This window comes from Odocoileus virginianus, chromosome 10 (genome assembly GCF_023699985.2).
Source record: "Odocoileus virginianus isolate 20LAN1187 ecotype Illinois chromosome 10, Ovbor_1.2, whole genome shotgun sequence".
Classification (NCBI taxonomy): Eukaryota; Metazoa; Chordata; class Mammalia; order Artiodactyla; family Cervidae; genus Odocoileus; species Odocoileus virginianus.
In genome coordinates, this window is record NC_069683.1 from 28,139,850 (window position 1) to 28,167,671 (window position 27,822).

General features: G+C 45.4%; 1 protein-coding gene across 2 annotated transcripts; it reads left to right on the forward strand.

The window, feature by feature from the left end:
* Positions 1 to 4,955: 4,955 nt before the first annotated feature.
* KCNE3 (potassium voltage-gated channel subfamily E regulatory subunit 3) lies at positions 4,956 to 15,749 on the forward strand. 2 transcript variants are annotated; one of them, XM_020879856.2, is made up of 3 exons: positions 4,956 to 5,130; positions 6,568 to 6,662; positions 15,119 to 15,749. In XM_020879856.2, the coding sequence occupies exon 3, from the start codon at positions 15,159 to 15,161 to the stop codon at positions 15,456 to 15,458; it is 300 nt and encodes a 99-aa protein (XP_020735515.1). In that variant the 5' UTR covers positions 4,956 to 5,130; positions 6,568 to 6,662; positions 15,119 to 15,158; the 3' UTR covers positions 15,459 to 15,749. The 2 variants fall into 2 exon arrangements, with proteins under 2 accessions (XP_020735515.1, XP_020735514.1); XM_020879855.2 differs by having other exon boundaries at positions 6,571 to 6,662.
* Positions 15,750 to 27,822: the final 12,073 nt, after the last annotated feature.

Below are 27,822 nucleotides of genomic sequence, written 5' to 3' on the forward strand. Positions count from 1 at the left end.
GACTTGAAGGAGGTGTATCTCTAGATGAGTCTTCAGGTGGCCCACTCCACTCCCTCACCCTCCCTGTTTTAAGGTCCAGGCCTTGTCCCCAACCTCTCTGGATTAGAGAGTTCCCTGAAAGTCCTCAGATTTGTCCAGAATAGGACTTCTGTTTCATTCTTCCTTTTCTCATCTAATAATAATGGAAGCTGCCATTTATTAAGCATGGGCATCATACTGTTGGCATGTTACACATTGGGTCATCCAAGCCTCATCGTAAGACTGAAAGTCACAGATGGGGAAATGAGGTAGTCTAGCCCACTTTCCATTGGCCCTTTGGCCAGCTGCTTTCCCTTACAGGGTTCCTGCCCCATCCTCACTCCAAAGGAAGTGGAAGATAGACCTAAAGTTTTGAAGAACTGAAAAAAGGAACAAAGCATGTACTTGATGTCTCCATTGGGCACAAGGACCGAAGGGTCCTTAGAAGGCAGTATTTGTTAAAATGTGAAAATATCCTAACACTCAGAGCTCAGGTCCCTTGGAGGCAATGAGCTCCTAGTCACTAGAGGTGTGCAAGAGAAGCTGATCAATCTGTTGTCAAAAATTAAGTCTGGCCCATTCCCCAGCCACCAGTTTCACACACCCCAAGGGCTGGGGGCATGTGCGTGACTCTCTGCCCAGTGAAGGGTGTGCCTCCCACAGCTAAGAGCCTCGGAGCCACTGCCCTCATTTTCTCTTGTTGTCTTGAATGTAGTCCAAGGGAGGTACCCTGCAACCAGCATGCTGAGTGCCAGGAAAGACCAGGAGATGGAATTGGAGGCACCATGTGCTATTTATGAAGGAGATGAAAAGTTTCCAGGAATTAAGTTCAGTTTCATTTCAGTACAGGATAGTAGAAAATGGTGATTCCAAAGCCTTTTTCACAGAGGTTTATTGGACAAAACAAATCCTCAAACACCTCCAGTCATATTTATGAACGCATCTTTTAATACCATATCATCAGGTATAAAGCAGAATTTATCAGCCAAGTTACAGGAAGCAGTGAATGTTAATCTCAGGACCACCGTGAACTACATGTTTGAATACACCAACAATAATAAAGAGCAGTTTATGGAGAATCACCTTCCCCATTAATTCTACCACATCCAAAAGCAATAACATCTTGGTTGAAAATCCTAACACAGCCCATCAAGTGAGGAAAAAAGATAAAGAAAAGAACGACTTTCAAAAGCCCAGAGGGAACTGCATCCAATCTCTTGGGATAAACTATAATGGAAAAGAATATAAAAAAGAATATACATATGTGCATAACTAAGTCACTTTGGTATACAGCTGAAATTAGCACAACATTATAAATCAAGTATACCTCAATTTAAAAAAAAAATAGTGAATAAAAAACAGAATTCCAGAAACATAAGTTAGCAGATAAAACAAACTATGAAGGAGAACTTCCTCAAGGATGGAATTGGATTGATATAGGAAGAAAAGTTATGACCAACCTAGACAGCATATGAAAAAGCAGAGACATTATTTTGCCAACAAAGGTCTGTCTAGTCAAAGCTATGGTTTTCCCAGTAGTCATGTATGGATGTGAGAGTTGGACTATAAAGAAAGCTGAGCACAGAAGAAATGATGCTTTTGAACTGTGGTGTTGGAGAAGACTCTTGAGAGTCCCTTGGACAGCAAGGAGATCCAACCAGTCCATCCTAAGGGAAATCAGTCCTGAATATTCATTGGAAGGACTGATGCTAAAGCTGAAATTCCAATACTTTGGCCACCTGAAGGGAAGAACTGACTCCTTGGAAAAGACCCTGATGCTGGGAAAGATTGAAGGTGGGAGGAGAAGGGGACGACAGAGGATGAGATGATTGGATGGCATCACCGACTCAATGGACATGAGTTTGAGTAAGCTCTGGGAGCTGGTGATGGACAGGGAGGCCAGGCGAGCTGCAGTTCATGGGGTCACAAATTGCTGAACACGACTGAGTGACTGAACTGAACTGAACTGAGTCAAACAAAACTGGCTCTGCAGATGATGAACGGCACTTGGAATTTGAGACATGGGAAGAGTATCCTTTAAAAAATAAACTGCTTTCAAAATCTTTTGTTACTCTTTTCTAGGACTGAAGTGTCTTTTTAGAAAACAGATTTTGTTGGTCTATTTCTCACATTAAAAATGTTTTAAGCTGAAAGTCACGTGGCTATCTGGTTGTATTAAATTATTTTCACAAACTTGCCTTAATAAAAGGTAAAAATGTTACTGATTGTATACTTTATGAAGCCATTTGAGCTTTGTAAATGACAGATATAGGGAATAATAATCAGTGTTAACTTATGTGATCTTAGTCTAGTGGATGTAATTTTTTCTAGAGAAATATAAAGCTCTTTTCAAACTCTCATCCCAGTGGAACAGAATAATGAGTGAACAATTAGCCCACAGCATGATGCATATTAATAGGCTCCTCATCTTAATAAAGTCTTTATCACTTCTTTCTCTTAATTACTGAAGCATAAATTGCTTCAGAGAAATTTAAACACTAGTATTTGTACTTTATACATAATATTCTCTTTGTAGTTCCTTTTTCTTTTCAAGGGCAAACTGCTCCTTTTTAATAAATGAGTTTGTTTATATTGATACTTTTCTCTTGGTTTGGGTCACAATGTTCAATTATGAGAACTTTCAATGGAATGTTGAACAGGAGAATATAAAAACAAATCTGCCAAATGCATCGGAAAGTATTTGAATAGAAGTGCTGGTTCCTATTTAAAATATTTCTCTTTGCTGCAGATAGATGGGAGTAAAAGATGCCTTAATACCTAATTTTTGCATTGTTAGAGACCATGATGTTAAGAAATTCCTATTTATCTGTTGTGTATTTTTAGTTGTTTGGTAACTGAGGTCTTCTAAATTTTGTAACATAAAACTACATTTCCAGTCTTGCTTCTTTTCAAGTATCCAAATGTATTTCTCAGGGACTTCCCTTGTGGTCCACTGATTAAGAATCCACCTGCCAATGCAGGGGAGGTGGGTCTGATCCCCGGTCTGGGAAGATTCCCACATACCTCAGAGCAACAAAGCCCATGCACCATACCTACAGGGCCCACACAAGGCAACTACTGAAGCCCATGTGCCTAGAGCCCATGCTCTGCAACAAGAGTAGCCACCACAATGAGAAACCCTCACATTGCAACTAGAGAAAGCCTGCGACATCAACAAGACCCAGTGCAGCCAAAACAAACAAACAAATACATTAAAAGTTTTAGAGAACCAGAAGAAAAAAACAAATGTATTTCTTAGTACCTTTGTAATAATAGATACAGAAGTCTCTCAAATGCTGAACTGTAGTATATACTTACTTTTAAAAAAATCATTCATAGGGGAAACTATTGGTGTAGGTTTACCAGGAAGGTTTTAATATGTATGTGTGATTCACAGGGATTCTGTATGTGCTCCCCAGCTAAAAAAACACATAGGATGATTCTAAGGCTGTGATTCCAAAATTTTATTAGGACAAGAAACAGTCCCTGTTTTCAAAGAACTCACAGCCTAGTAGATGAGGTAGACAAATAGTTACTTTTGATAACTGTAATAAATAGTCCTATAGATTAGATGCAAGGCCTTGGCAGGATGTGGGAAGGAAGGCTTACTGAGGCAGGGCTTGTTTCCTCAAGGCTGGTCTCAAGAACCACTTGCATCACAATCTTTCCGGAAGCTTTCTTAAAAAAAAGAAAAAGAAAAACAACTAATTTCTGGGCTCTATTCCAGATCTCCTGAATCAGAAACTCTGAAGTGGAACCCAAAAGTCTACTTCACTTAAAATAAGGGCCGGGGTGATTCTTAAGTAGGCTGAAATCTGAGACTGCCTGCTAAGGGATTTCTCCGAGAGATGATATACAGACTGAGAAAAAGAAGTATCTGGGTCAAAATATGAAACTACAGAAGTATGGTGTTTTGATGTATATTTTGTACAATTTTCTACAACATTCCCTCCATGGGATAGGCCTTTTTTGAATGATAGCACTTCTTAGATAGAATCTGAGGTTCTGTGATTGAGGGTATATGCCTCAGATGTCCTAGGACAGAGTTTTCTTTGCACAGGAGTCAGAGCTGACCTCAGTTTGTTAATAGCTATCCCAAGGCCATAGGCTGGCAAAGAGGTCTCTGATGCGGACTCCCCACAGAGTCCCTGAGAGTCTGCTCCCACCATCCACTCCATGGCCTTGGCCTCCTGGCTCTCATTTCCCAATTGCCCCTGGCTGCTTCATTTCTTTGGAACCTGCAGTGTCTGCAGTAAGGAAGCAATAGCTTGAGTGAGGGTCTAATGGCCAGAAAGCATATGGTGTGTGGGACAGGTAGCAGTGAGATGTGTCTGGACACCAGTTGTCTGCGTATGTGAGGGACTGCTGAGACTTGGAGACACTGGTTAAGGGGAGAGAGTGGCCTAGTGCATCTTGAGTCTGAGCTCCACCAGCGACTTCCTTGGTGAGCCTGGGCTCACCCTTTCCTAAGCTGGACCCCTTCCCCAAACTGTATCCTGTCTGGAAAAGAGGGTTTGTGTTAGAATCAGATGATTCTCCAGTGACCATCTGGGTTTAGTATTTTGGATTCTTAGATCTCTGATGCTAACCATCACCCTGTGAAGAATGCATGCAAGAATTGTACCCATTTTACTCCGAGGAAGTCGCGGCTCAGTGAGGAGCAGTGACTTGTCCACCGCCACACAATCACGGAGGAGTAAAGTCGGATTCCACCACCACCGGGCTCTCTGCCTCCTCAGACCCGGCAAGCTGACGTGAAGCAAGAAAACAGTCGGTCTCTGGTCCAGGAAGCAGGCGCTGCAGGGGACGGAAGGGTCGGAACCCACAGAGCTGTGAGGCCAAGCAGCTGGGCGGAGGTGCCCAAAGCCAGCTTGGGGAGGAGAAGTGGGTGGGTTAGGGGCCGGGCGGGGCTGGGGGTGGGGACGCCCGGGGGAAGGGAAAAGGCAGCAGAGCGCGGGTCGGAGCGCGAAGCCGAGGGGGCGCAGGCAGTGCTCGGCGCGGACTGCGAGCCGAGGGGCTGGAGGAGTGCCTTGGGGCGCAGTGCGGGGCACCCGCGAGCCCAGGGCGTAGAGTCCAACAGACTGCGCTCCTGGGAGCCTTACAGATGGGCAGGTAAGACGCTCTCGCCAGGTCGGGAAGGCCCAGCAGACGCCAGGGATAGAAATGAGCGATCCGACCGCCTCCCTGGAGGCCGGCGACCCGACCTTGGGGGCGGCTCGGGTACAGACCCCTCCTCTCTAGGACCCAGCCACAGGGATCCCGGGGCGCACGTGGCGAGGCTGGGCCCCTGGCACGCCTTGCCCGGAAACCTGGGGTTTGGGGTCAGCACCCACAGGCCCGGGGAGGGCGGCACCAAAGCTCCTTCCACATCCACAGATGTGCGAGCGAACACCTGCGGCTCCGCCGCGAGCGCACACGCGCGTCTTCTCGCCCGGCGGGAGCCGCTTGCTCTACGGGTGGACTTGCCAGCTCGCCACTTCATTGTGTCTCTCGTCCTAGGTGCCCCAGTCCCGGGAAAAGCCTTGGGGGCCCCCTTAGCCATATTCTACCGCTAGTAACATAGGTCTAGGCTGGGAGTCTGGAGACTTGCCTTCTAGTTTACGGGTCGTGTGAAGCTGTGCCCATCTCCCACCTACCTGCTCTATGCTTTGTGCCTTCTCTTCTTGGGTCACCACCTGTAAGGTGAGCCGCCCGGTCCCGTTGCCCATGTACTCCACTTGGCCTGTGGGGAAGAGGGACTGGACCCGGGAGTCTCTGGTGTAGAAAGTACAGGAGTTTAGACCCTTGTGTGAGGATTCATGGAGCAGTATCGCCTGATATCCCCTCTTCCCACTTATCAACAGTTTGCCTATGAGAAAATTGAGGTCCAAGAGGAGATGGCTTGCCCAGGGTCACAGACAGAAGTAGAACTCAATTCTCCTCACTCCTAGCTCAGGGCTGACTCCACTTCAGCAAGTTGTTGCTGTTGTTCAGTCACTAAGTCGTGTCCAACTTTTTTGCGACCTCTTGGACTGGAGCCTGCCAGGCTCCTCTGAGTGGGATTTTCCGGGCAAGAATACTGGAGTGAAGAATATCCTTCTCCAGGGGAATCTTCCCTAAGCAGGGATTGAACCTGTGTCTCCTGCAGTGCCAGCCAGGCTCTTTACCACTGAGTCACCAGGGAAGCCCCTTCAGCTACAAGCTGCATTGTAGATGTGTCAGCTGCTCCTTATCTTCTGGTATCCAACCAGTTGTTGGCTCTAAGTGGGGGAGAGCCATACTGGAGGCAAGGAAACTGCTTTCAGATTTTCTTGATTCCTTGAGATAATAACAAACAACCTTCATTCCTTTCTCACTCCACACTTTGCAAAACACATTTTACCTATAAACTGAATAGGTGAACGCTCCAAATTCCTACTAAGAGGGTAGCAAGACAAGAAAGCCCATCTTACTGATGGGGAGAATGAGGTCCAGAGTGAAGAAATGACTTAACCAAGACACACGGCTAGACACACCTGCAAAACAGGACAGGTCTCTTGACTTCAATTCCATTGTGTTCTCTATCACCAGCAGGACTACAGAATAGTACCCCTAAATGGAGAGAGATTACAGGGCTGATCAGAAAGGATGAGAAACAAGAAAGTTACTCTTTATTTCTGAAAGAGGTAAGTGTATCTGGGAATCAAGAATAATAAAGAACCTCCTGGCTTCCTCTGAGGGTAAGAGGAGGAAGGGAGGGGAGAGGAGACATAGAGTTGGCTGTTCTTGGTAATACTGGGGGGCAGGGTGGGGGAGGTAGATAGAGAAACAGAAAAGGAAACAGTGACCGGCTGCCCAGTAATTCTAATGTTTATATGATATGTTGCAATTTCTTTTTTTGTTTTCTAAATATTTATTTATTTGACTGTACCAGGTCTTAGTTGCAGCAAGTGGGAACTCTTAGTTTTGACATATGGGATCCAGTTCCCCTATCAGGTATCCATCTGGGGCCACCGGCATTGAAAGTATTTAGTCTTAGCCACCGGACCACCAGGGAAGTCCCTGCAGTTTCTAAAAAGCTTTCCCCCCATGGTGTCTCTCCAAATTGCCATGTGAGGCAAGTTGGGGGGTGGGTAACTATACCCATCTCATAGATGAGATTCAGAGGAAATAAATGCAGTGCTCAAGGTCAGCCGGGATTGGAACCATGAAAGGCACACTTGAAAGGCAAGATTAGAGGCTGGGAGACTGGGATTTGGACTGTGTGTGTGCAGCAGGTGGGTGTGTGTAGCCACACCCCGGGTAGGTACACAGGGAAGAGGGTTGCAAAGCCGCTGCTGGTGTTCCAGGCCAATAATGTTTGCCCTTTGGATTGAATAGGGTTCAGGTGCAGGGAAATCTGTGCTTCCAAAGGTGGCTGAGAATGCTTCCTCCCCGACCTCACTTCCCCACCTGACCAAAATGGTGTCTTTTCTTTGAGCTTCCCCTGCCCATGACCAAAAGGAATCTGTTTCGGCCTGCCCTTGAAGTTGCTTTGTAAGTGCTTTCATGAATGCGTATTTGTGTGTGCAGGAGGGACTAGTCTAATAAGAAGAGATATTTATCCCTCTGTTCTTGAGTGCCTACTATAAAGAAACTTTGATGCACAGGTCCCTCCTCTCACCCCTCCCAGCTCACAGTTTAGCATATGTATCTCTATCTGTTTATATTTATATAGATATACACACCCAATGTCAGTACAGTATAGTGCTCTATTAGGATTTTATGCAAAGCCCTTCAGGAACAGACAAGAGGAAGAGACTTAACTGGCTAGGGAGTGGAGAAGAGGATGTCTCAGGAGAGGGTCTACCAAGGTGACATTGGAGCTGGGTCTTGAAGGATGTGTAGGAGTTCGCCAGGCAGATAAAAAGAGGATGGGCATTTCTGCCTCAGCAAGCAGCATGAGCAAAAGCAAGAGAGGGCAAAATGCAAGGAATGTTTGGAGAATGGCCTGTAGCTCAGTATCATGGGGCATGGGCAATAGGGAGAGACATGGTGAGATGAGGCTGGAGGCAGGGTCATATCTAAAGGAGCTTGAATGATAATCAGCAGAGGTTAAACTGTCTTATGGTAACAGAATTTATAGTGAAAAGATACGGCAATAACTGTTTTTGGTCCCAGTTCCTAGGCTGTGAGACCTTGAGCAAGTGACTTCCTCTCGGGGGCGGGGGTTTGGGGGAGAGTATATGGTTTTTCCCACTGGTTGAATGAGGGGGTTATACCAGTGACATGATTGTTAAGTTCCCTTCCAGCTCAGATTCTATTTCTTTGTTTCCGTCTAACTATATGTTAAGCTTCCTTTCACGCCAGCCCATGGTGGTGACAAGACCACCAGGCGGGCCAGAGGCAAAATTTGCAGTCCCGGGAGTTATCCTTGGATTCCCTACCTGCTTTATGTGACCCCTTTCTCCTGCCTTTCTACCACACTTCCAAGCACTTCAGACATTCTTGAAGGGTAGCTGAAACAGAGCAGTAGGGAAACCAAAAAACCAACAGTGGAGTTTTACTTCTGCCCAGAGAAACCTGAAAGAAAACCTCACTAAGATACCCAGTTTATCCTTCAGGTCACAGCTTTTTGCCTCACTCCCAAGAAAGAGGTCAGCTTTGGGTAAACCTGTTAATGTGCAGGAAAGAGTAGCACCAGGGTGTGGAGGAAGAGGGTGCACTTGGTTTGTATGGGGGAGCAGAAGTACATCTGGAGCAGAAAGGACCATGGGAAAGACTGTAAAGGAAGATTAAGTGTTAGTCGCTCAGTCGTGTCTGACTCTTTGTGACCTCATGGACTGAAGCCCGCCAGGCTCCTCTGTCCATGGAATTCTCCAGGCAAGAATACTGGGGTGGGTAGTTATTCCCTTCTCCAGGGGATCTTTCCGACCCAGGGATCGAACCTTGGTCTCCTCCGTTGCAGACAGATTCTTTACCATCTGGGCCGCCAGAGAGGGTTAACTTCTCCCAAAGTCACCAACTTCTGCCTTGATTGGACCCTCAGTTACGACTGGTGAGAGGGACTTCTCTTGTGGTCCAGTGGTTAAGACTCCACGCTTTATTGCAGGGGGTGCAGGTTCTATCCCCAGTAGGGTTACTAAGATCCCACATGCCAGGTGGTATGACCAAAAAGAAAAGACTCATGAGAGTCTGTAATGCAGGAAAAAGCAGTAGTGGTGGACTTATAGGATATGATGCCCCAGGACACGAGGAGCCTGTGTTTGGTGGGAAATACAACTCAGATGCCAGAAGACATTGCCATTTGTAGTGGAAAGAGCACCTACACAGCACCCCCAAAGATGTGGGTTCTCATCCGAGCTCTGCCATTTACCAACCATGTCATTTTGGACAAGTCACTTCCCCTGTCTGACCTTTAGTTTTCTCAGCTACAAAATGGAAGGACTGACTGAGGATCTAGATTCTAAATGGTCTTTAGAATCTCTTTTCAGTCACTGTTCATCTTCCTTCTTGATTATTTCCTGCTTCAGTCAAGGACTTTCAGGGCAGAAGCTCTGTCTGAACAGCTTCATAATCAGAGATTATTTTGAAGAGGGGAGCCAAGGAGCTCAGAGAGGGGAACGGAATGCCCCATGTTGCCAGTTGCCAATCCCTGCCTTGGGACCCGGAGGCAGGTCACAGAGAACCAAGCTGTCCCTTTAAGAGCTCTCTGCCTCTCCTGAAGCCACAGGATGCCCTTGCACACAGGCCCTCCCTCCCACTTCAACTTAGCTTCTAAAGACAGGCAACTATGACTCTTTTGTGCCCTCCATCAGAACCACAAATATCCAACCAGTTTGTCCAGAGAGAAGCTGGAAGAAAGTCTGAGGAATGAATGGTTTTGTGAACCTTTACTTTCTTCACTGAACCCCACCTCAGAGCCCACCCTGTCCTCCATGCTTTCCCCCTAACCCCACTTTCTAACACAGAGTCTGTCTTTCTCAGGCTAGATCTCACTGGCAGGTGAGCTATAAAGAGGAAAAATGAACAAGTCAACAGATTTGGCCTTCAGTTTATCTGGGCTGGAATATTAAATGTAACAGTCCTGGGACTCTGAAGAATCTTAATCTTGGAGGAAGAAGTCTGCAGTCTTCTCTATCTTGTCATCTGCGGGACTCTAGAGAACCCCCTAAATTCTCTCCCACCAGCCTACCCAGTCTCCCAAATCTCACAGTGTGGTTTTATGGTATCGTCATGGGATGTTAAAGCTGACTGAGACCTTACAGGATCACACAGTAAAATCCCTTCATTTTACAGATACACACAGGAGCTGGGGCCCAGAAAAGGGAAGTCACATACCCAAAGTCATACAGGTAGCAGCTGAACCAAGACAGCTCTTTGATTTTCATTTCTTTCACTGTAAAATGAAGAAGGTTAGACTAGATGGACTCTGAAGGCCCTGCCAGCCTCTGCTCTGCACAAATAAAACCACCACCACATCTGTGGAGTGTCTAGTGCCATGCACTCCCTCATTTTCTCCTTTAATCTTCACAACAAAGCTATCCTACAGTGTTGATGTCATGCCTGTGTTTATATCCAGTCTATCCACTTAGGCAGATTGGTAACATGATTTTTTCCTATGTAAAACAGCAACCCAATTCTGGCTGCCATTCTGCCACTCACATCATTTCCTTGGGTCTCAGGCGCTTTCAGCCTTTTAAACACTCCTGACGAGGTGTCAGTACTCTGGGGGAAAGGGAATGTTTTGATTTATTTATTAGACTGCATCAGGTCTTCACTGTGGCACTAGGGATCTCTTTTGTGTCATAGAGGCTCTTTCACTGTGGCACCTGGACGCTCTAGTTGTGGCACACAGGCTCAGTTGTCGCATCAAGTGGGCTTAGCTGCTCTGAGGCATGTGGGATCTTAGTTCCCTAACCAGGGATCAAACCCACATCCCTTGCATTGCAGGGTGGATTTTTAAACACTGGACCAGGGAAGTCCCATAAGGGGATGTTTTAGACTGCACTCTTAGCTGATCCCTGAGCAGCAGCTCGTATTGAACTGAGGTTTCTCATGAAGTCACCCAGTTGAGACATTGTGAACCTGGTGTTGGGGGACAGCAATCGGGGGTCCCTTGGCCATGGCACAGTTCCCTTAACTACAATCCTAGGCTGGCCTGATCCTGCTGCTGCAGGAAGGGGAGGGGAAGTGGGAGGGAGTTATCATCCACAGTAAAGTTACTGCACAATTCTTGGGGCTTGGCCTTAGGCGATCCACCCTGGTTCTGAGGGTTTTTTTTCCTGTGTGTCTAGTTCCTTCCTTTTCTGTCTCCCAGCCCCACCAGGTCTGGGCCTTACCAGCTTCCAAAGTCCATGTGTTGCAGGAAAGGGGACCCCTTCCAGGACCCGAAACTGGGCTCTTGTCTAACACTCAGAAATGAATTGTCCGAGGAGATACATCTGCTGACAAAGCAAGAGATTTTATTGGGAAAGGGCACCTGGAGGGTCAGGGAACCCAGGAGAACAGCTCTGTCACATGGCTCGCAGTCTTGGGTTTTATGGTGATGGGATTAGTTTCCGGGTTGTCCTTAGCCAATCATTCTGACTCAGAACCCTTCCTGGTGGTGCATGTCTTGTTCAGCCAACATGGATGCCAGAGAGAAGGATTCTGGGAGGTGGTCGGACAGGTGGTGTCTTCTTTTGACCTTTCCTGAACTCTTCCCGTTGGTGGAGGCTTGTTAGTTCCGTGTTCCTTACCAGGATCTCCTGTCCTAAAACAACTCATGCAAATGGTTACTATGGTGCCTGGCCAGGGTGGGCGGTTCCAGTCAGTGTGCTGCCCCTTACACACGCTGAGACCTCAGATGTGTCCAGGGATGTCCTGAAGAGGCTGAGCAGCTAAGGAGCCTTGGGACACCCACAGGGAGATTCCTGGAGCTGACAAGGAGCCAGTGAATTTGCTTGCTGTTCCGTGAGCCTTCCCGGGGGAGGTGGCCCTCCACCTGCCCTGTCCAAACCCCCTCACAAGGATATCTAAGAGAAGTGGTGACAGTATCTGCTCTGGGAAGGAAACCTGGGCCACTGGGAACAGAGAGACTGCATTTTCATTGTGCATACTGCTTCTGTTTTTCATCATGTATACGTATTTACTTCATAAAAACAACAAGTAGATTTTCATTTTAATGAAAGCCATAGTCTTTTTTTTTAACTAAAATGTGTTTTAAAAATCCTCTTCACCATAATAAATGTATATGCTCAAGCAAGCTTGAAGAGGGGGCAGAGAAGAGATAATAATCTTCTTCTTCTTTCTAATTAATGAAATTTTTAATATGGTTTTAAAAAAAGCAATGTAAGTGTTAGCATCTCAACCATTTTTAATGGCACATCTCAGTAGCATTCATTGTTTTGCAACAGATCTCTAGATCTTTTCATCTTGCAAAACTGAAACTCTACCCATTGAACCACAATTCCTGGTGATAATCTTTTTTGATAGATGAGGAAACTGCAGCGCAAACAGGGCAAGAAACTTATTTTACTCAAAGTGAATTCTTCTAGCATTTATGCCATCTGTCTGCTGTCTGCCTATAAAACTATCTGAGGCCCCTTCTTCCTGCAACCATTACACTAGCTATCCCCTCCCTCAAGTGCCCCTCACATCCTCCATCTGTCCCTGCCCCCACCTTGTCATCCCCTCCAACTCAGCTCAGGTCTCAGCATCTTGAACCTAGATTATTTCACTTGTCACATGGCTCCTTGCCTCCATTCTTGCCCCTTTCACTCCCGCACTCCACATGGCAGCCAGAGAGTCCTTTCCAAGTACAGATCTGATCATTTAACCCCACCTTTAAAATGTCATTCTGTGGTTCTTCTCCACTTACACGATATAGTTCCAACTCTGCAGTCTGGTACTCAAGGCCCTCACTGATCTGGTTTGGACCAGCATCTCCATCCCATATCTTATCCTTCCAGGCATATTACACTCTTTTTGCTACTTTCCTTTCTTCAAAACATGCTTTCTTGTTATCATGCCTCTATCCCTCTCATTCTTCCCCTTGCCTCCTCTACTTCCAAAATATTCTTCAAGGTCCAGCTCAAATTCTTCCATTGCTGTGAACACTCTCCAAGCACTGATCAGAATTCACCCCTTCTTCCTTTAAGCCCCAGTAGCTCCTAGGTTGTCTCCCACATTAAGAACTGGCGATGTGCCCGGAGTATAGGGACTGGCCTCCTGGAGATCCCAGGATGAGGCTCCCAATAGTGAGCCCCTTTAGTGATGACTGGCCAGATGATTCATTGAGCCATTGATTTCATTGTGCTGCTTCTGCTTTCCATTAGCCCATATGAAGAAAGAGGAAGGCACAAATTTCTTGCCTGATAAGTGGGATAGTACATAAGAACCTATGCCTCCCAGATCTTAACTCTTCCCCTCCTCCATCCAGACAAGTTTGTCCAAGTTCTAGATGGCAGAGGGCCCCAAACGCCTTGCACCAAGTGTGGGCCAGTCCTGGGTTATTGCTGTACTACTTAGATTCTTCCTCCCAACGTCTACATTCATAGCATTGTTCACGAATATTTATTATGAACATAGCTAACTGTCAACTTTTCTGGGGAAAAGACCTTATGGTTAATATTCAAGTGTGTTAACTTTGATTGGTTCACTCAGTTCGGTGAACCCTGAATGCTTGGCATGTGAAAATTCCAAAGTGGCCATTTTTACTGAAGACCACCAAGGGAAGGAGAGCTAAGGTAGTCCTCTCAACTGGACTCAACTATGGTGGGAGAGACCATAGCCTTGCTGACCAGGAGCATGTGGCTGCTGATAACCCTTGTCAGTAACAAGAGGACAGCCTCTCATTGCCTCATATGTATGTGCTAGGGCAAAGGGAAGGCTGTGATGATAAAGCTTGTGGATTATGGTGGGAGTGCACAAAGGCTTCCTGAAGGAAGTGAGTGTGGAGCCTTGTTTAAAAGGAATGACATGTGTTTTTCCAGAGACTAGAATGCAAGGCTGTCTTTGGCAGTTTTTCTAAGCTGTAAACTAAAGATATCTGAGAATAAGGAAAAGGAACATCTATTATCACCCATTATGTGCCATGTACACACACAGTGATCTTGTTTTGGAAGGCAGAGTAGTGGAGGTGGCCAATGTCTTTTTTCTCTGAGATAGGTAAAACCCCAAACCAGACTGAGTGCTCCTTTCACTCCACTCCCCTCAGGCCCAGTGTCTGCAATGGTTTCAGCCCCTCCCTGCTTCCCCAGCCACCTCTTTTCTGACAGAATTTCTGCTCAGTAGCTATGAATACCTAGAGTGGGACCTAGGATGCTTTAGCGGTCAAAAGACCCAGTGTCTGCTTCTCGAGGTAGGGGGAAATCTAAACCATCCCCAAACATCTTCTGCATGGTGTCTGTGGAGCATAAAAAAGAACGGAGCTGTGGTAGAGTTCTGAGGCATGTCTTCTCACTGTGCTACGTGGTCCTGCCCAGAGCTGGCATGGAGCCTAGAGGAGCTCTGAGCTGGTCATCAAAGGGCAGGGCTCTGCCTCGGCTCTACCTCCAATATTCTCTGTGATCATGGACAAGCCACCTGGTCTCTCTGGGCCTCAGGTTCCTTGTGTGTAAAATGGAAAGAATTATAACGTTAAATAATTCCTAAGGTCCTTCTGGCCTAAAGCTCAGTGACTTGTAGAATCCCCAGAAAAGGATAGATCAGCATGGTTATAATGCTCAAGGAAAACTTCCTTCCGCAGGTATTTATTGAGCACCTACTGAGTGCTGTCACGAGTGCTCATATATAGCAGTGGATAAAACAGACACAGCGGGACTTCCCTGGTGGTCCAGTGGCTAAGAGTCCATGCTCCCAATGCAAGGGGCGTGGGTTCAATCTAGGGAACTAGATCCCACAAGCTGCAACTATGAGTTCACATGCCACAACTAAAGATCCCACATGCCACAACGAAGGCCCAGCAGAATCAAATAAATAATTTATTTTTAAACAATAAAAAAACCAAACAGACACAGTCCCTAACTTCCTCGGGCTTGCAGTCTAGTGGAGAAGATAGGTAAACAAGTAGTTAGAATAAACTGTGAGGCAGGGATTTTAGCTGGGGTCTGAAGAAATGGTAGGGTCACTCAGGCTTTAAGTAACAGAAACCATCTTCTCTCTTTTCTGTCACTGCCAGAGCATTCTCCGATTCTTCCTCCACCTCAATCCCTGTTGCTATGGAGACCATCAATGGGACTGAGACCTGGTATGAGAGCCTGCACGCTGTGCTGAAGGCTTTAAATGCCACTCTTCACAGCAACTTGCTCTGCCGGCCAGGGCCAGACAACCTGACTGAGGAGAAGCGGGCCAGCCCGCCTGGCCGCAATGATAACTCCTACATGTACATCCTCTTCGTCATGTTCCTCTTTGCTGCCACTGTGGGCAGTCTCATCCTCGGATACACCCGCTCCCGCAAAGTGGACAAGCGCAGTGACCCCTATCACGTGTACATCAAGAACCGTGTGTCTATGCTCTGATGCTAAGAAGCCAGGGATGGCAGAAGATCAAGATACCTGAGGATTATCTTCTGGGGACTCCAGAACTCAGCTGTGGGCCATATCCAGCCTCTGTGTCCTTATCTGTAAGGTTAACAAGAAACAGTGCTAAAGGAGTTCATTGTCAGGGTGGGAGGAGATCTGGCAGACCTGGGCCTTGTGGATAAAGGACTTTTCCCAGCAAAGATAGCCGTTCTAGCCAGTGGGAGCCATGTGAACAAATACATAGACATAGCAGATGGTAACGATAACACTATATGCAAAACAGAAAAAGAGACTCAGATGTATAGAACAGACTTGTGGACTCTGGGAGAAGGTGAGGGTGGGATGTTTCAAGAGAACAGCATCGAAACATGTATATTATCTAGGGTGAAACAGATCACCAGCCCAGGTTGGGTGCATGAGACAAGTGCTCGGGCCTGGTGCACTGGGAAGACCCAGAGGGATCGGGTGGAGAGGGAGGTGGGAGGGGGGACCGGGATGGGGAATACATGTAAATCCATGGCTAATTCATTTCAATGTATGACAAAAACCACTGCAATGATGTAAAGTAATTAGCCTCCAACTAATAAAAATAAATGGAAAAAAAAAAAATGAGTGGCCTAGTGGCCAGAGTGTTGGGGGCTAGGGGCTCGAGGAAGGAGAAGAGGAAGTCATAGCAAAGGGAAATGAGATAGGAAAATACCCCGAGGACACAGTTTTTTGATGTATTATCTTCAACAGCCATGAGAGGCGGTGATATTATCCCATATCACAGATAGGAAATCTAAATTATGCTGCTTTTTCATAGTTGTTCACATTTTATGTTTTTCAGCCCATTCAACATTTGTGATGTTACCCCCCTGTGAGGGAAGCAGAGCAAATGTTCTTCTGCCCATTTGGGCCAGAGTGGTGCCATGACTGGAACCCAGGATCTCTGGTCTCTTCGCCTAGTGCTTTGCAAAACTCTGTGCTACCTAAGAGTGGATCTAGGCCTGAAATTTACATAATTCTAGGGGGTCCTCCTTAAGAAAAATAATTTTCAAATATCTTATTTTTGCAAATATTCCAAAAACATATTGGCATATTAATACATTGTTAGGTCCTCTCCTAAGACCTTAAGAAGGAGCCATGCGAGTACAGAACCCTAAATGTCAAGCCTCATTAGCTCCATGGTTCATGTACCCTTCCAGCCATGTCCCCCTGTCCTTCCCAGTCCCATCGCCAGTCCTGGGGACTTCACTACCTCTAAGGCAGCTTCTAACATTTTGGTTGAATTCTGTGGGAAATTTTCTGATACCAAGTTGAAATCTTGCTTCTAGAAAATTATTATTATACCTGGAAGATATCATACTAAAAGAAGCAGGTACCTGATTCAGTGGAAAGAGAACCAGCCCTGATTCTGCTACCAGTGTGGTATATGATCTGGCTAGATACTTTTCTGACTCTTGTCCTTCTTCAGAACCGTGAAATAGAAGGAAAATTGAAATAGTTGAAAGTCTCTAAGAGCTCGATCAGATCTGACATTCTAGGTTTCATGTACATTGATTTGAACCATATAAAACTGCTGTGCTTGTAGATAAAAAAAAAAACAGCTGAATATTAGTAGTTTCACGTGGTTCAGCTGAATACATCAAATGTGGCAAGCTACAAATCCCAGACTGGAACCTTCCACTCTTCTGTTTCATTTCTGTTTTTAAGGGATCTCTATGGGGTCTCCAGAAAGCCCTGTCAAAGCATACATATTTGTGTATAGCAAACACTTTGAAAGAATATTTTAATAGCATTTATCACTGAAGAGGAGGATTATGGATGATTTTCCCTTTCTACTTTAAAATTTTATGTAATATTTGATTTATTTGACCATAAGTATGTTTCTTATATGATAAGGTCAGGGGTGGGGGAGGGAGCTACTTCCACTTTGAAAAAATAAATACCTATGTGTTCCTTGAATGGAGGATCACAGAACATCTCTGCTCCCTTGAGCAGTTAGTTATGTTGATTCCGTGCGAATTCATGTGCTCAAGCCTTTCCTCATATCTTCTCGAGGGAGAAGGTGGAGACCTGATTAAGAAGATGTGATGTAAGAGTGTACAACAGACTTGGAAGTCTACAGCTGGATGGGACTTTGGTGACCATCCAGTCCAAACGCCCAAATAACATACAGAATCCCATTAAGTATGAGAATGAAAATCAAGTGGTGGATGCTATCTAGATCCATCATGGATTTTGGCAAATGAGATTGAGTAGATGTAGAAGAGCCACATGGAGAAGGCGATGGCACCCCACTCCAGTACTCTTGCCTGGAAAATCCCATGGATGGAGGAGCCTGGTGGGCTGCAGTCCATGGGGTCGCAAAGAGTCAGATACGACTGAGCAACTTCACTTTCACTTTTCACTTTCATGCATTGGAGAAGGAAATGGCAACCCACTCCAGTGTTCTTGCCTGGAGAATCCCAGGGACAGGGGAGCCTGGTGGGCTGCCGTCTATGGGGTCACACAGAGTCAGACACGACTGAAGCGACTTAGCAGCAGCAGCAGAGGAGCCACAGAAAGGTAGGATTTGAACTGGACTTTGAAACAGGACAGATCTCAGTGAACAGAGTGAATGAAAGGAACAAAACAAGGAAGCTTGGAGGCAGAAATGTGGCGAGACCACCCCCCTGAAAAGAGCAAGGTCAGATGGATGTTGGATGGAGCAGGAAGCAGCCCAGAGTGGCTGCCTTGGGAGTTCAGTGTCCCCATCGATGGGGGAGACTCCCCTTCACACCCCTGGAGAAGGAAATGGCAACCCACTCTGGTACTCTTGCCTGGAAAATCCCATGGACAGAGGAGCTTGACAGGCTGAGTCCATTGGGTTGCAAAGAGTTGGACACAACTGAGCACATACACATGCCCCTTCACACAGTCCTTATAACTCACAGGGCTTAATAATAAACTAATACAAATGCTTTTGAATGCAAGTTACATAAATCCAATGTGCATTAGCATAAGCACAATAGAGGATTTACTGAGAGGAATATGAGGTAGTCACCAGTTCAAAAGAGAAGCTATAGACACTAGGGCAATTCCAGGGATCTTGGGGCCTGGAACTACTTAATTGTGTGGATTTACAAAGTAGGAGCTCAATAAACCTCACTGTGCACACCCACGATTGGAGTAAACCTAGAAATCTAGGACTTTGAGGTATAATTTAAGCATTCTAATATTTTATGATGTAGGTACACCCTGGCCCTCCCCACAGCTCTCTCTCACTAGCTATCCCACTACCTCCTTCAGCCCATGTGGTCTTTTTGACTGTACTCGTTCTGCTCCCTGCTGGCCAGATCCCAGCACATCACCTCCAGCCTTCAAAGCAAAACTTGGATAATCACATAGTGGCTACTATGTGCCATGGACTCATCTAGGCACACTTGAAATACATAAGGAAACGAAGATCAAAGAAATCCCTGCCCTAATACTTAAGAGAACTTAGGACTTAGGATACTGACTGTGGCCTAAACATTTTAAAGACATTAACTCATTTAGCTGTTAAAACCTTCATAATATTTGTGGGGCTTCCCAGGTGGCACAGTGGTGAAGAATCTGCCTGCCAATGCAGGAGATGCAAGAAACATGGGTTCGATCCGTGAGTCAGGAAGATCCCCTGGAGGAGGGGAAATGGCAACCCACTCCAGTATTCTTGCCAGGAGAATCCCATGTTCAGAGGAGCCTGGTGGGCTACAGTCTATGGGATCACAAAGATTTGGTCATGATTTAGCGACTCAGCATGCAGAACATCCCTATATAGTAGGTATTACAGCTACTTCAATAGAGCCCATTTGTTCATTCAGCCCCTCAGCCCATTTTCAGCACCATAGCATACCCAGCCCAGAGCATGGGTCTGAACAGTCCTCAGAGATGAATGGGAAAATGCTTTGGGAAGATGACAGCAGAATATTGACACCAGTAGACTAAAGTTGGGTTCCCTAGAAGCAGAGTCTGAGACAAGGATTTTCTGCGGAAGCACTTTTGGGGGTAAACAGGCAATGGAAAGAGTGAAGTAGAAAAGAAAGGGAACAAGACAAACACAGTGTGTGTCAGGTCACATCTAGCCCGGGCCTGATCCACAGGAACTGGAGCATAAACCACATGGCAGAATTACACCCACTTGAGGCAAGAGGGGCGGGGTGTTATGCCTCATGTCAGTCAGTCACTGGCTGTGAGCCACCCTGGTGGGGAGGGGGATGAGAGGAGGGTTACAAGGAGGTTCCATCAGCTGAGATCAGGTCTCTGGAGAAGAGTGGTACCTGTGAGCAATTGCAGCCTAGAGCAGTTGGCTTGGTTGGAGATTTGCAACAGCCTAGTTCCTCAGGAAGGTGCAAAGCTTAATTTTCATCACAGGATCAGTCTCATCTTTTGTGACTGTTTCTACCCCATGTCACTCGTCATTGACTGCTGGATGATAGAGGGGGCATGTAACCTCCCACAGGTGCTTACATCTGTCTGAGACCCAAACCCTGGAGAAAGGGCAGCTCTGAGCTGATGGCAGCCAACACTCATGGCAGCTGGCGCTGCATGGGGGTTCCGTCAGCATCCACAGCAGCTGTGTTGGTGGGGAAATGGAAGCAGAAGCAGACAGTGGCATCTTGGGATCTCCTTCTGGTTTAACAGCCAAGAAGCACGCACTGAATGAAGAACAAAACAGGATAACACCAAAAAGAACCAAGTGGGAAACAATAGAGTTAAGTATCAGAAAATGTAGGGAAAAGATATTAAATGTGATGATCAAGAAGAGGGAGAGAGACATATTCATGAGAGGTTTCCTGGAGACAGGATTTGATTAGAAGCTCTAGTGTGTATGGTCCAAGGCAGCATTCCAAGTAGGTGGATGGCTGTCCTCACTACGGTCATTTAGGGACTTGGGATGATGCCTGCCATTCTCAGCATGTAGCTTCCAAGTTTACTCTGTAGAAGCACTTACAGTTAGTGAGGAGAGAGAAAGAACAGAATTCAAGGGCCAGAGATTTACTCTTAAGCCAGCAAGGCCAAAGCTGCCCGTATCCCATCTGCTCACATCTCTTGACAAGGGTTCGGTAACATAGACAAAACTGGCTGCAAGGGGAGCTGGCAAGTGATGTTCCTGTCTGGGCAGTCACGTCCCAGTCAAACCTCAATTACTGTGGAAGAAAGAATGGATTTTGTGGACAGCTAGTGTTCTTTACTCCATCCTCCTCACTTTCCCCAGGACAGGTCATGATCAAAAAAGGTATAGTCCTGGACTTCCCTGATAGTTGAAGAGTTAAGACTGTGCTCCCACTTCAGGGGGCATGGGTTCAATCCCTGGCCCAGGAAGTTCCACATGCCGTGTAGAAGGAAAAAAGAAAGAAAACGTTCAGTCCTGCCAAGAAGGAAGAAATGTTGTTTACTCTGATTCGATCATGTTTTCTGAGGGGCCCAGGTGGGAGCCTTGTAGGTCTAACTAAGCATGTCCTGGGAGTGTGACTTTTGCATTGGTGAGTCTGGTCTCTACTGGCATTGGAGTGGTAATAACCAAGATATTTGTTTAGGCAAAGGGGAAATAGAAAAAGTAAGGCTTTCAGCCAGCTTTGTGTAGGATAAAGAATCCTCTTTCAGGTGCCACTAAGAAACCAAGAACATGATCTGCCTGGATGAAATCAGAGAACCTATCTGTGATTAAACTGTGACAGAGAACCAGGTCTGGGAGCAGGAAAGAGAGAAATTTAGGCAACAGGAAAGAAAATGGAAAGAAAAACTAATATTTGATGAGCAGCCTATATCTGCCAGGCACTGTGCTGGGAAACTCTCGAGGTGATTATTTTTTTAACCCATTTTATAGATTAAGTAACAGAAGTTCAGAGGTGAAATAGCTTGTTTACTATTCACCTAATTGTTATGTAGTGCTGTCTAGATTTTAACACAGACCTGCCTGAATTCAAAGCCCATGTTTTCCCCACTATAGCTGGTCCCTTTGAAAGTGACATTAGATCTTTTCTTGAGACTTGTGGTGGTGATTTAGCTGCTTAGTTGTGTCTGACTCTTGCGACCCCGTGGACTATAGCCTGCCAGGCTCCTCTGCCCATAGGATTTTTAGAATAAACATTCCTAATCTCCCAGCAGATTCTGTGGCTGGCCTCTCTGCTCCCCTTCCTGGCTCTAGTAGAGAGCAGCCAGGATCTTGTCCTCACCTAACTCCTTCTACATCCAAGCAAGATGATTCAAAGTACAAAGAGGGCACTGTCAGAGTGCTTATGGGGATTAATAAGCCAACTGGGACAGCTTTTGGGTGAGAGTCCTTCAGTCCCTCCAGCGCTGACTCAACACTGGGGACAAGAGAAGAGACCAGCCACAGAATCTGCTTGGAGGTTAAATCTCATGAAAAGGTCTAACGTGAATCATTGGTGACCCTCCCTCAGTTGGAGAGAGGATGAGATTATTTAAGTACATTTCAAAAGATCTCTATTGGACAGCTACAGGCTTACTTCTGCTCTTGGTTTATCATTCATTCATTCAGGAAATATATTAAGTACCAAGATGTTAGGCAATGTGTTTGGCAAAAGAATACAGCAAATGTGAAAGGCACAGACTCTTTGTGGGCAAGGATTAGCTTACCCACTTCAGGTTTTCTATCTATAAAACTCTTCTGTTTCTATTAAGTTCTACTTTGAACTCCCTTCCTCTGCACAGGTCAAGGCTTCTTCCACTCATGTTATGGCCCTGCTTACAATTCTTTGATAATTTTTACCACATTATACTCTCCAGGCATGTCTTTTCCCCACCCAGAAACACTGCAAAGGTGAAAGCAGGGACCAGGTCTAATGCATCTTTCTACCCTCATCAACTAGGCTAAGGCTTGGCACAAAGTGTGTTCTCCATAAATATTAGTGAAAAGAATCATCATGATTATGAGTATTGTGCTACATCTCACACATGTGTATGTGTATGATGCATCCAAACTTTCAAGACATTTCCATCTCCATTCTTTCATTTGGTTTAGAGAGTTTGGTCTGGTGGATTCCATGGATGTGAGAACACCTTCTAAAATATGAATGGTAAGGATTGTTGTGAACCATATTGAATATGACTAGCCCTGAGGCCAGGATACTTTAGGTAACATACTTAAGGTCATGCAGCAGGAGACTGTGCTAGAATCTGTGTCTCATGACATCTGTTTCTGAACTTCTCCTCCCTCATCAGGGGTCACTGACAAAAGAAAGAAACAGACACAGTACTCAGGAACCCCCTAAATTGCAAACTCCCAGGAGTGGAGATAGTGGTGCTCTGCCCAGATCTTTGGGGCCAATGCACCCATCATCCAGCTGCTGAGAACATGGGCTCCTGACAGCTCACAGCTGCAGCCCTCACTGTGCATTTTCCTTGGCACAGGGAACTATTTCATCCAAGGCTATGACCCCTCCTGGGGAGCAACTCATGACCAGTGACAGGCTGATGCAAGGATACAAAGATCTGGTTCCACTGTATCAGTTTGGGACAACTCTGAGGAGCCAACTCAGCTTCAGAACTCCAAAGAGGATCAGCTGAGGTTTCAGTTGCAACCACGATATGGGTTATCTTCTCCTTCTGCCCACTCTGGCTTCCTCACTTCCTCATTGATGTGTCTCCCAAGAGCACTCTCCAAAAGACCTGCAAGCCACTCTCCACCTTAGTCTATTTCCCAGGGAATTGATCTCTCCCTCAAGAACTCTTCCCTGGCACTGAGCCTGTTCCAAAGAACTGAGATGATAGAATATAGATGGAGACAGTTAGTGGTTCTAGCAAATCCAAATTGAAGACAAAGCAGTTGGTAAGAGACTGGCAGTGTAGGAAAAGGCAAGTTAAGGTCCCTGAATAAGAACTGGCCACTAGAGGGCCCAGCACTACACTTCTATAGCTCTGCTACTGCTGCTGCTGCTGCTAAATGGCTTACTACTATAGAGCAAAATTCTAATTTTGCCCTTGACTTAGCAGACACCACCTAACTGTCTACACTAGGGGGGAAACTGCTAGTCCAATGCTTCCTTCTCTTTTATCTATGCCATGCACATCAGTGTCCTAGCCTGTTCCAATACCCTGTCACCATCTATACCATTACATATAAATATGTTCCCATAAATCAAAGCTTCCAAAACCTATGTTTTTCCCACCCACTGCTCTCATTGTTCCCATGGGGTTCCAAAGTTCAGAAATATGGAATTCCAAACAGTTGACTGTTGTAGTACTTATCCAGAAATGGAGAGAATCAGCAACATAACCTGTCTAGTCCTGTCACACCCCCTTCCCCATCCTGCTTCCTCAGTTTACAGTAAAGACACACAGGATTACACATGAATCATAGTGGCCAAGGGAGAAAGGTGTCACGGGAGTCTTCACAGAACATGAAAAAGTTTGAGAACATTGTGCATGAATTAATGATTAGTTAATTAAATCAATGATTTTTTTTTTCCTGTGTGGACTTAGTGAAAAGATTTAAAAATTTTTTCTCTATATCCCTTATGGAAGGACAGTTAGTCCTTTGTAGGCTGGGAGGCTTTCTCTGAGGAATGGGGAGGGAGGGTCTCTATTTAGAGGTCTCTATTTCCAATATATACATTTTTTTAATGTGTTCTTTTTTTAATTGAATAAATTATTTAAAGTCTGTAGTGCTTTTTACAATTTCCACAAGTTCCACACACATAATTTCACGTAATCTCATAAAAACTTTTTCCCCTGACTCCTATATTACCCTTCCCCCTTCCTTCTCCCCGCTGGTAGCCACGAGTTTGCTCTCTAAATCTGTGAGTCTGCTTCTCGTTTGCTTGATTCACTAGTTTCCAACATATACATTCTTAAAGGGACACAGCTGGGTTGTCTGGGTGGAGGAAAGCTCTGAAGATTAAAGGGGAGCAAGCTTGGGGTCTACACAGGCAGGAGGATGGAGGGGACATGAACCTGGCTCTCTTCCAGTGTCTCTGGCAGAGGTGACTACAAGCACACCTGGGGAATGAACACTAAGCCATGGCTTTGGGAGCCATACAGGAGTTCTTGGTGACTTGGTTTAGAACAGAACAATCAGATGCTTCGAGCAACTGGGCGAGATACATCTGACTTGGAAAAATGAGCCACAACTTCAATGGACCGAAGATAGTTCCCCAGGTTTTCTAGATTGGGTAAGCCCTGCGGGTGTTTGTTTTTTTTTTTAATCCCCATAAAAGTTCTGATACTGAATGTCCCACCAACCTGGTAGGTGAGGCTGAAGTTAAATTTGATTTGAATTACAAAAAGTAAAATTTAATTCAATTCAGAAAGAAAGTAACTACATCTAATGTCTTTGCATTTGCTATTGAACAAGTTAAATAGGTTCCAATATTTGGAACTTTAATGTGTGTTGGTCACACAGTCATGTCCAACTCTTTGTGACCTCATGGACAATAGCCCACCAGGCTCCTCTGTCCATGGGATTCTCCAGGCAAGAATACTGGAGTGGGTATTTCCTTCTCCAGGGGATCTTCCCAACCCAGGGATCGAACCCTGGTCTCCCACATATCATGGAGCTCTGATATCACAATAGTAAATCTAGCCTGGGTAGGTTAATAAAAGAATAGGAATAATGTTTGGAGAGACTATTGTGTGTTAGGCAATGCATTGTTGCACAGCAGTCCCCAACCTTTTTGGCACCAGGAACTGGTTTCGTGGAAGACAATTTTTTAACAGATCAAGGTGGTGGGGGTGGTTTCAGGATGATTCAACTGCATTACATTTATTATCCACTTTGTTTCTATTATTATTATATCACCTCCACCTCAGCTTATTAGGCATTAAATCCTGGAGGACCCCTGATATTACATTTAACCCTCACACTATACCGATGAGGTAGGCTGAAACCAAGAAAACTTAACTGGGTCAACCCCAGGTCACATGGTTAGTAAATGGCAGAATCAGGTTTGCTGGACTCCGCTTCTATCTAGCTTCTATAGTCACACATTCCCCATCATCTAGCCAAGCATTCACAGACATCTAGTCCATTTCTCACTAATTCATTTAGCCAGATAGTCACTTAGACAGTGAGTGGTATCAATATGGTTATTCTGTTATTTGAACAGTAAGATAGATCTAGTAGTAGCTTGAAGAACAAAAGAATCTTAGAATTATAGAATATCTGCCCTGATAGCTGGTCTTGTGAGAAGAGAAAAATCTTTAGAGCCCAGTGGACTTGCTTGGAATCCTAGTGCTGCTCTTCACTCCCTATGTGATCTTGAGCAATTTATTTCACCTCATTCATTCTCAGTTTCCATATCTGTATATGACAAATACTAATACACATATATTAGACTGATGTAAAGATGAGAGATATAATCTGTCTCATACACATATATACATGCACACAGAACAAGCTACAAAATTTGCTACATTTTTAATGAGAGCCAGTGCAAAATGAAAATGCAAAACCCCTTGTTTAAAAATTTAGAATTTCAAAGGACTTCCTGGTGGTCCAAGGTTAAGAGTCTGCCTCCCAATGCAGGGGATGCAGGTTTGATCCCTGGTCAGGGAACTGGGACCCCACATGTAGAGGAGCAGCTGGCCCTACATGCTGCAACTCCTGAAGCCCGTGTGCTCTGGAGCTTGTGCGCTGCAACTGCTGAGCCCATGTGACACAACCAGAGAGCCTGCACTGCAGCAAAAGCTTCCGCATGATTTAATGAACATGCCACAACTAAGACCTGATGTAGCCAAATAAACGGATAAATGAATGAAGAAAGAATTTCAAGATGATGATAGCAGATTTTACCAAGCATGAGGCCCCTCTAAGGACCCTGGTGGCATGTCAGTGCCTGGCACAGAGTACATGTGCAATACATGGTAGTCCTTTTTACTCTCTAGATTATTGATTGCAACACTCTCCTTTTGCAGCTGAGGAAACTAAAGTCCAAAGAAGATGAAAAATGCAAGTTAACAGCGGAGCCAGGACCACAATCCAGACCTCCTCTCTTCCCAGTGAGTAGTCTTCACCTCAGCATTTCCCAAGTGTTCTCTGTACAGTAATAATAGATACTCCGTGAATAAAAGTTTCCATCCACAAGCAAGTCTGCAAAACACTGGTTAAGGGTAAGGAGACATCTTTTGCAGAGCTCTTCAAGACTTTTCTATGAGCGACATGAATCTCCATGACAAAGATATAAAATGGAACATCCTCCCACCACCCATAGCCACTGTATGGGTATGGAATACTTTCTCAGGAGCATGCTAAATATCTCTTAGAATGTTTTCTTATACATTGCTGCAGGGCAGTGGAAGTTTCCATGGATTTTGATCTTGGGGGTGTGGTTGTTCTTATTCTAAATTAGAAGTAAACATATTCCTTCCATTAGGCCTTTCTGTCCACATCTCTGCCTCAGCTGACTTGTGAGCCTGAGGATATAAAAATAATGAAAACCAGACTCTAAAAAGAACATATTTATTTAGAGTCACCTAATTGCATCCAAAAGGCAGATCCATTCTGCCTCTCTCCCAGGAGTACGAATATAGAGAAAAAACATACACCATGACCCCTGAATTCTTTCCATTCTGGGTAATTTGCTCACAGCTTCCACATCACAAAATATCAGTTATAGTCCCTGGTGAAAGCACATAGGAGGCCAGGAATGCACGATTCTCATGTTAGCTCTTCTTCTATTAGCTTCTGGACCTAGACTGATTCATTCATCTGCAGAGTGAAGGACAGGGAAGCCTGGTGTGCTGTAGTTCATGGGGTCACAGAGTAGGACACGACTTGGCTACTGAACAACAACAACAATCCTCTTATTCTTATTGAAAACCCTCTTGCATCAAGTTAACCTCTAAGAGGCTACCGTACACTTATATTTTGTCTGTAGCACTCCTCCCCCTGGGTCCTTGAGTATGTCTTTGGGTCACAGTTGGAGAACCAGCAGATTAAGTGATATCCACAGTCCCTTTCAGTTCTGATAATCTATAATTCAAGTTTGTATGTAGTTTTGCAAGCTATTGCCTCCACTTGTTAATAAAGGACCCTAGCTCCTTGAGAAATGCATCTTTTAATTTCTAGGAGGCCCAAAGAGTGATTCTCACTCACTGGGTTGTGAGATGCCAGGTGATGCTAACTCTTCCTGAGTCCCCAGTCTACAGAATCCATTATATGAATTGTGCAGAGGAGAGAACACTTCTCTCCCAACATTGTGCTACATGAGTTTTCAGTAGGTACTCTTAATGCCTTTTGAAGGGGCTTCCCTGGTGTTTTAGCTGGTAAAGAGTCTGCTTGCATTACAGGAGACCCAGGTTTGATCCCTGGGTTGGGAAGATCCCCTGGAGAAGGGAATGGGTTTCCTGGGAAATCCCACAGACAGAGGAGCCTGGTGGGCTGCAATCCATGGGT

Coding starts and splice junctions, on each gene's coding strand:
- KCNE3 (XM_020879856.2), top strand. CDS start 15,159: ATGGAGACCATCAATGGGACTGAGACCTGGTATGAGAGCCTGCACGCT.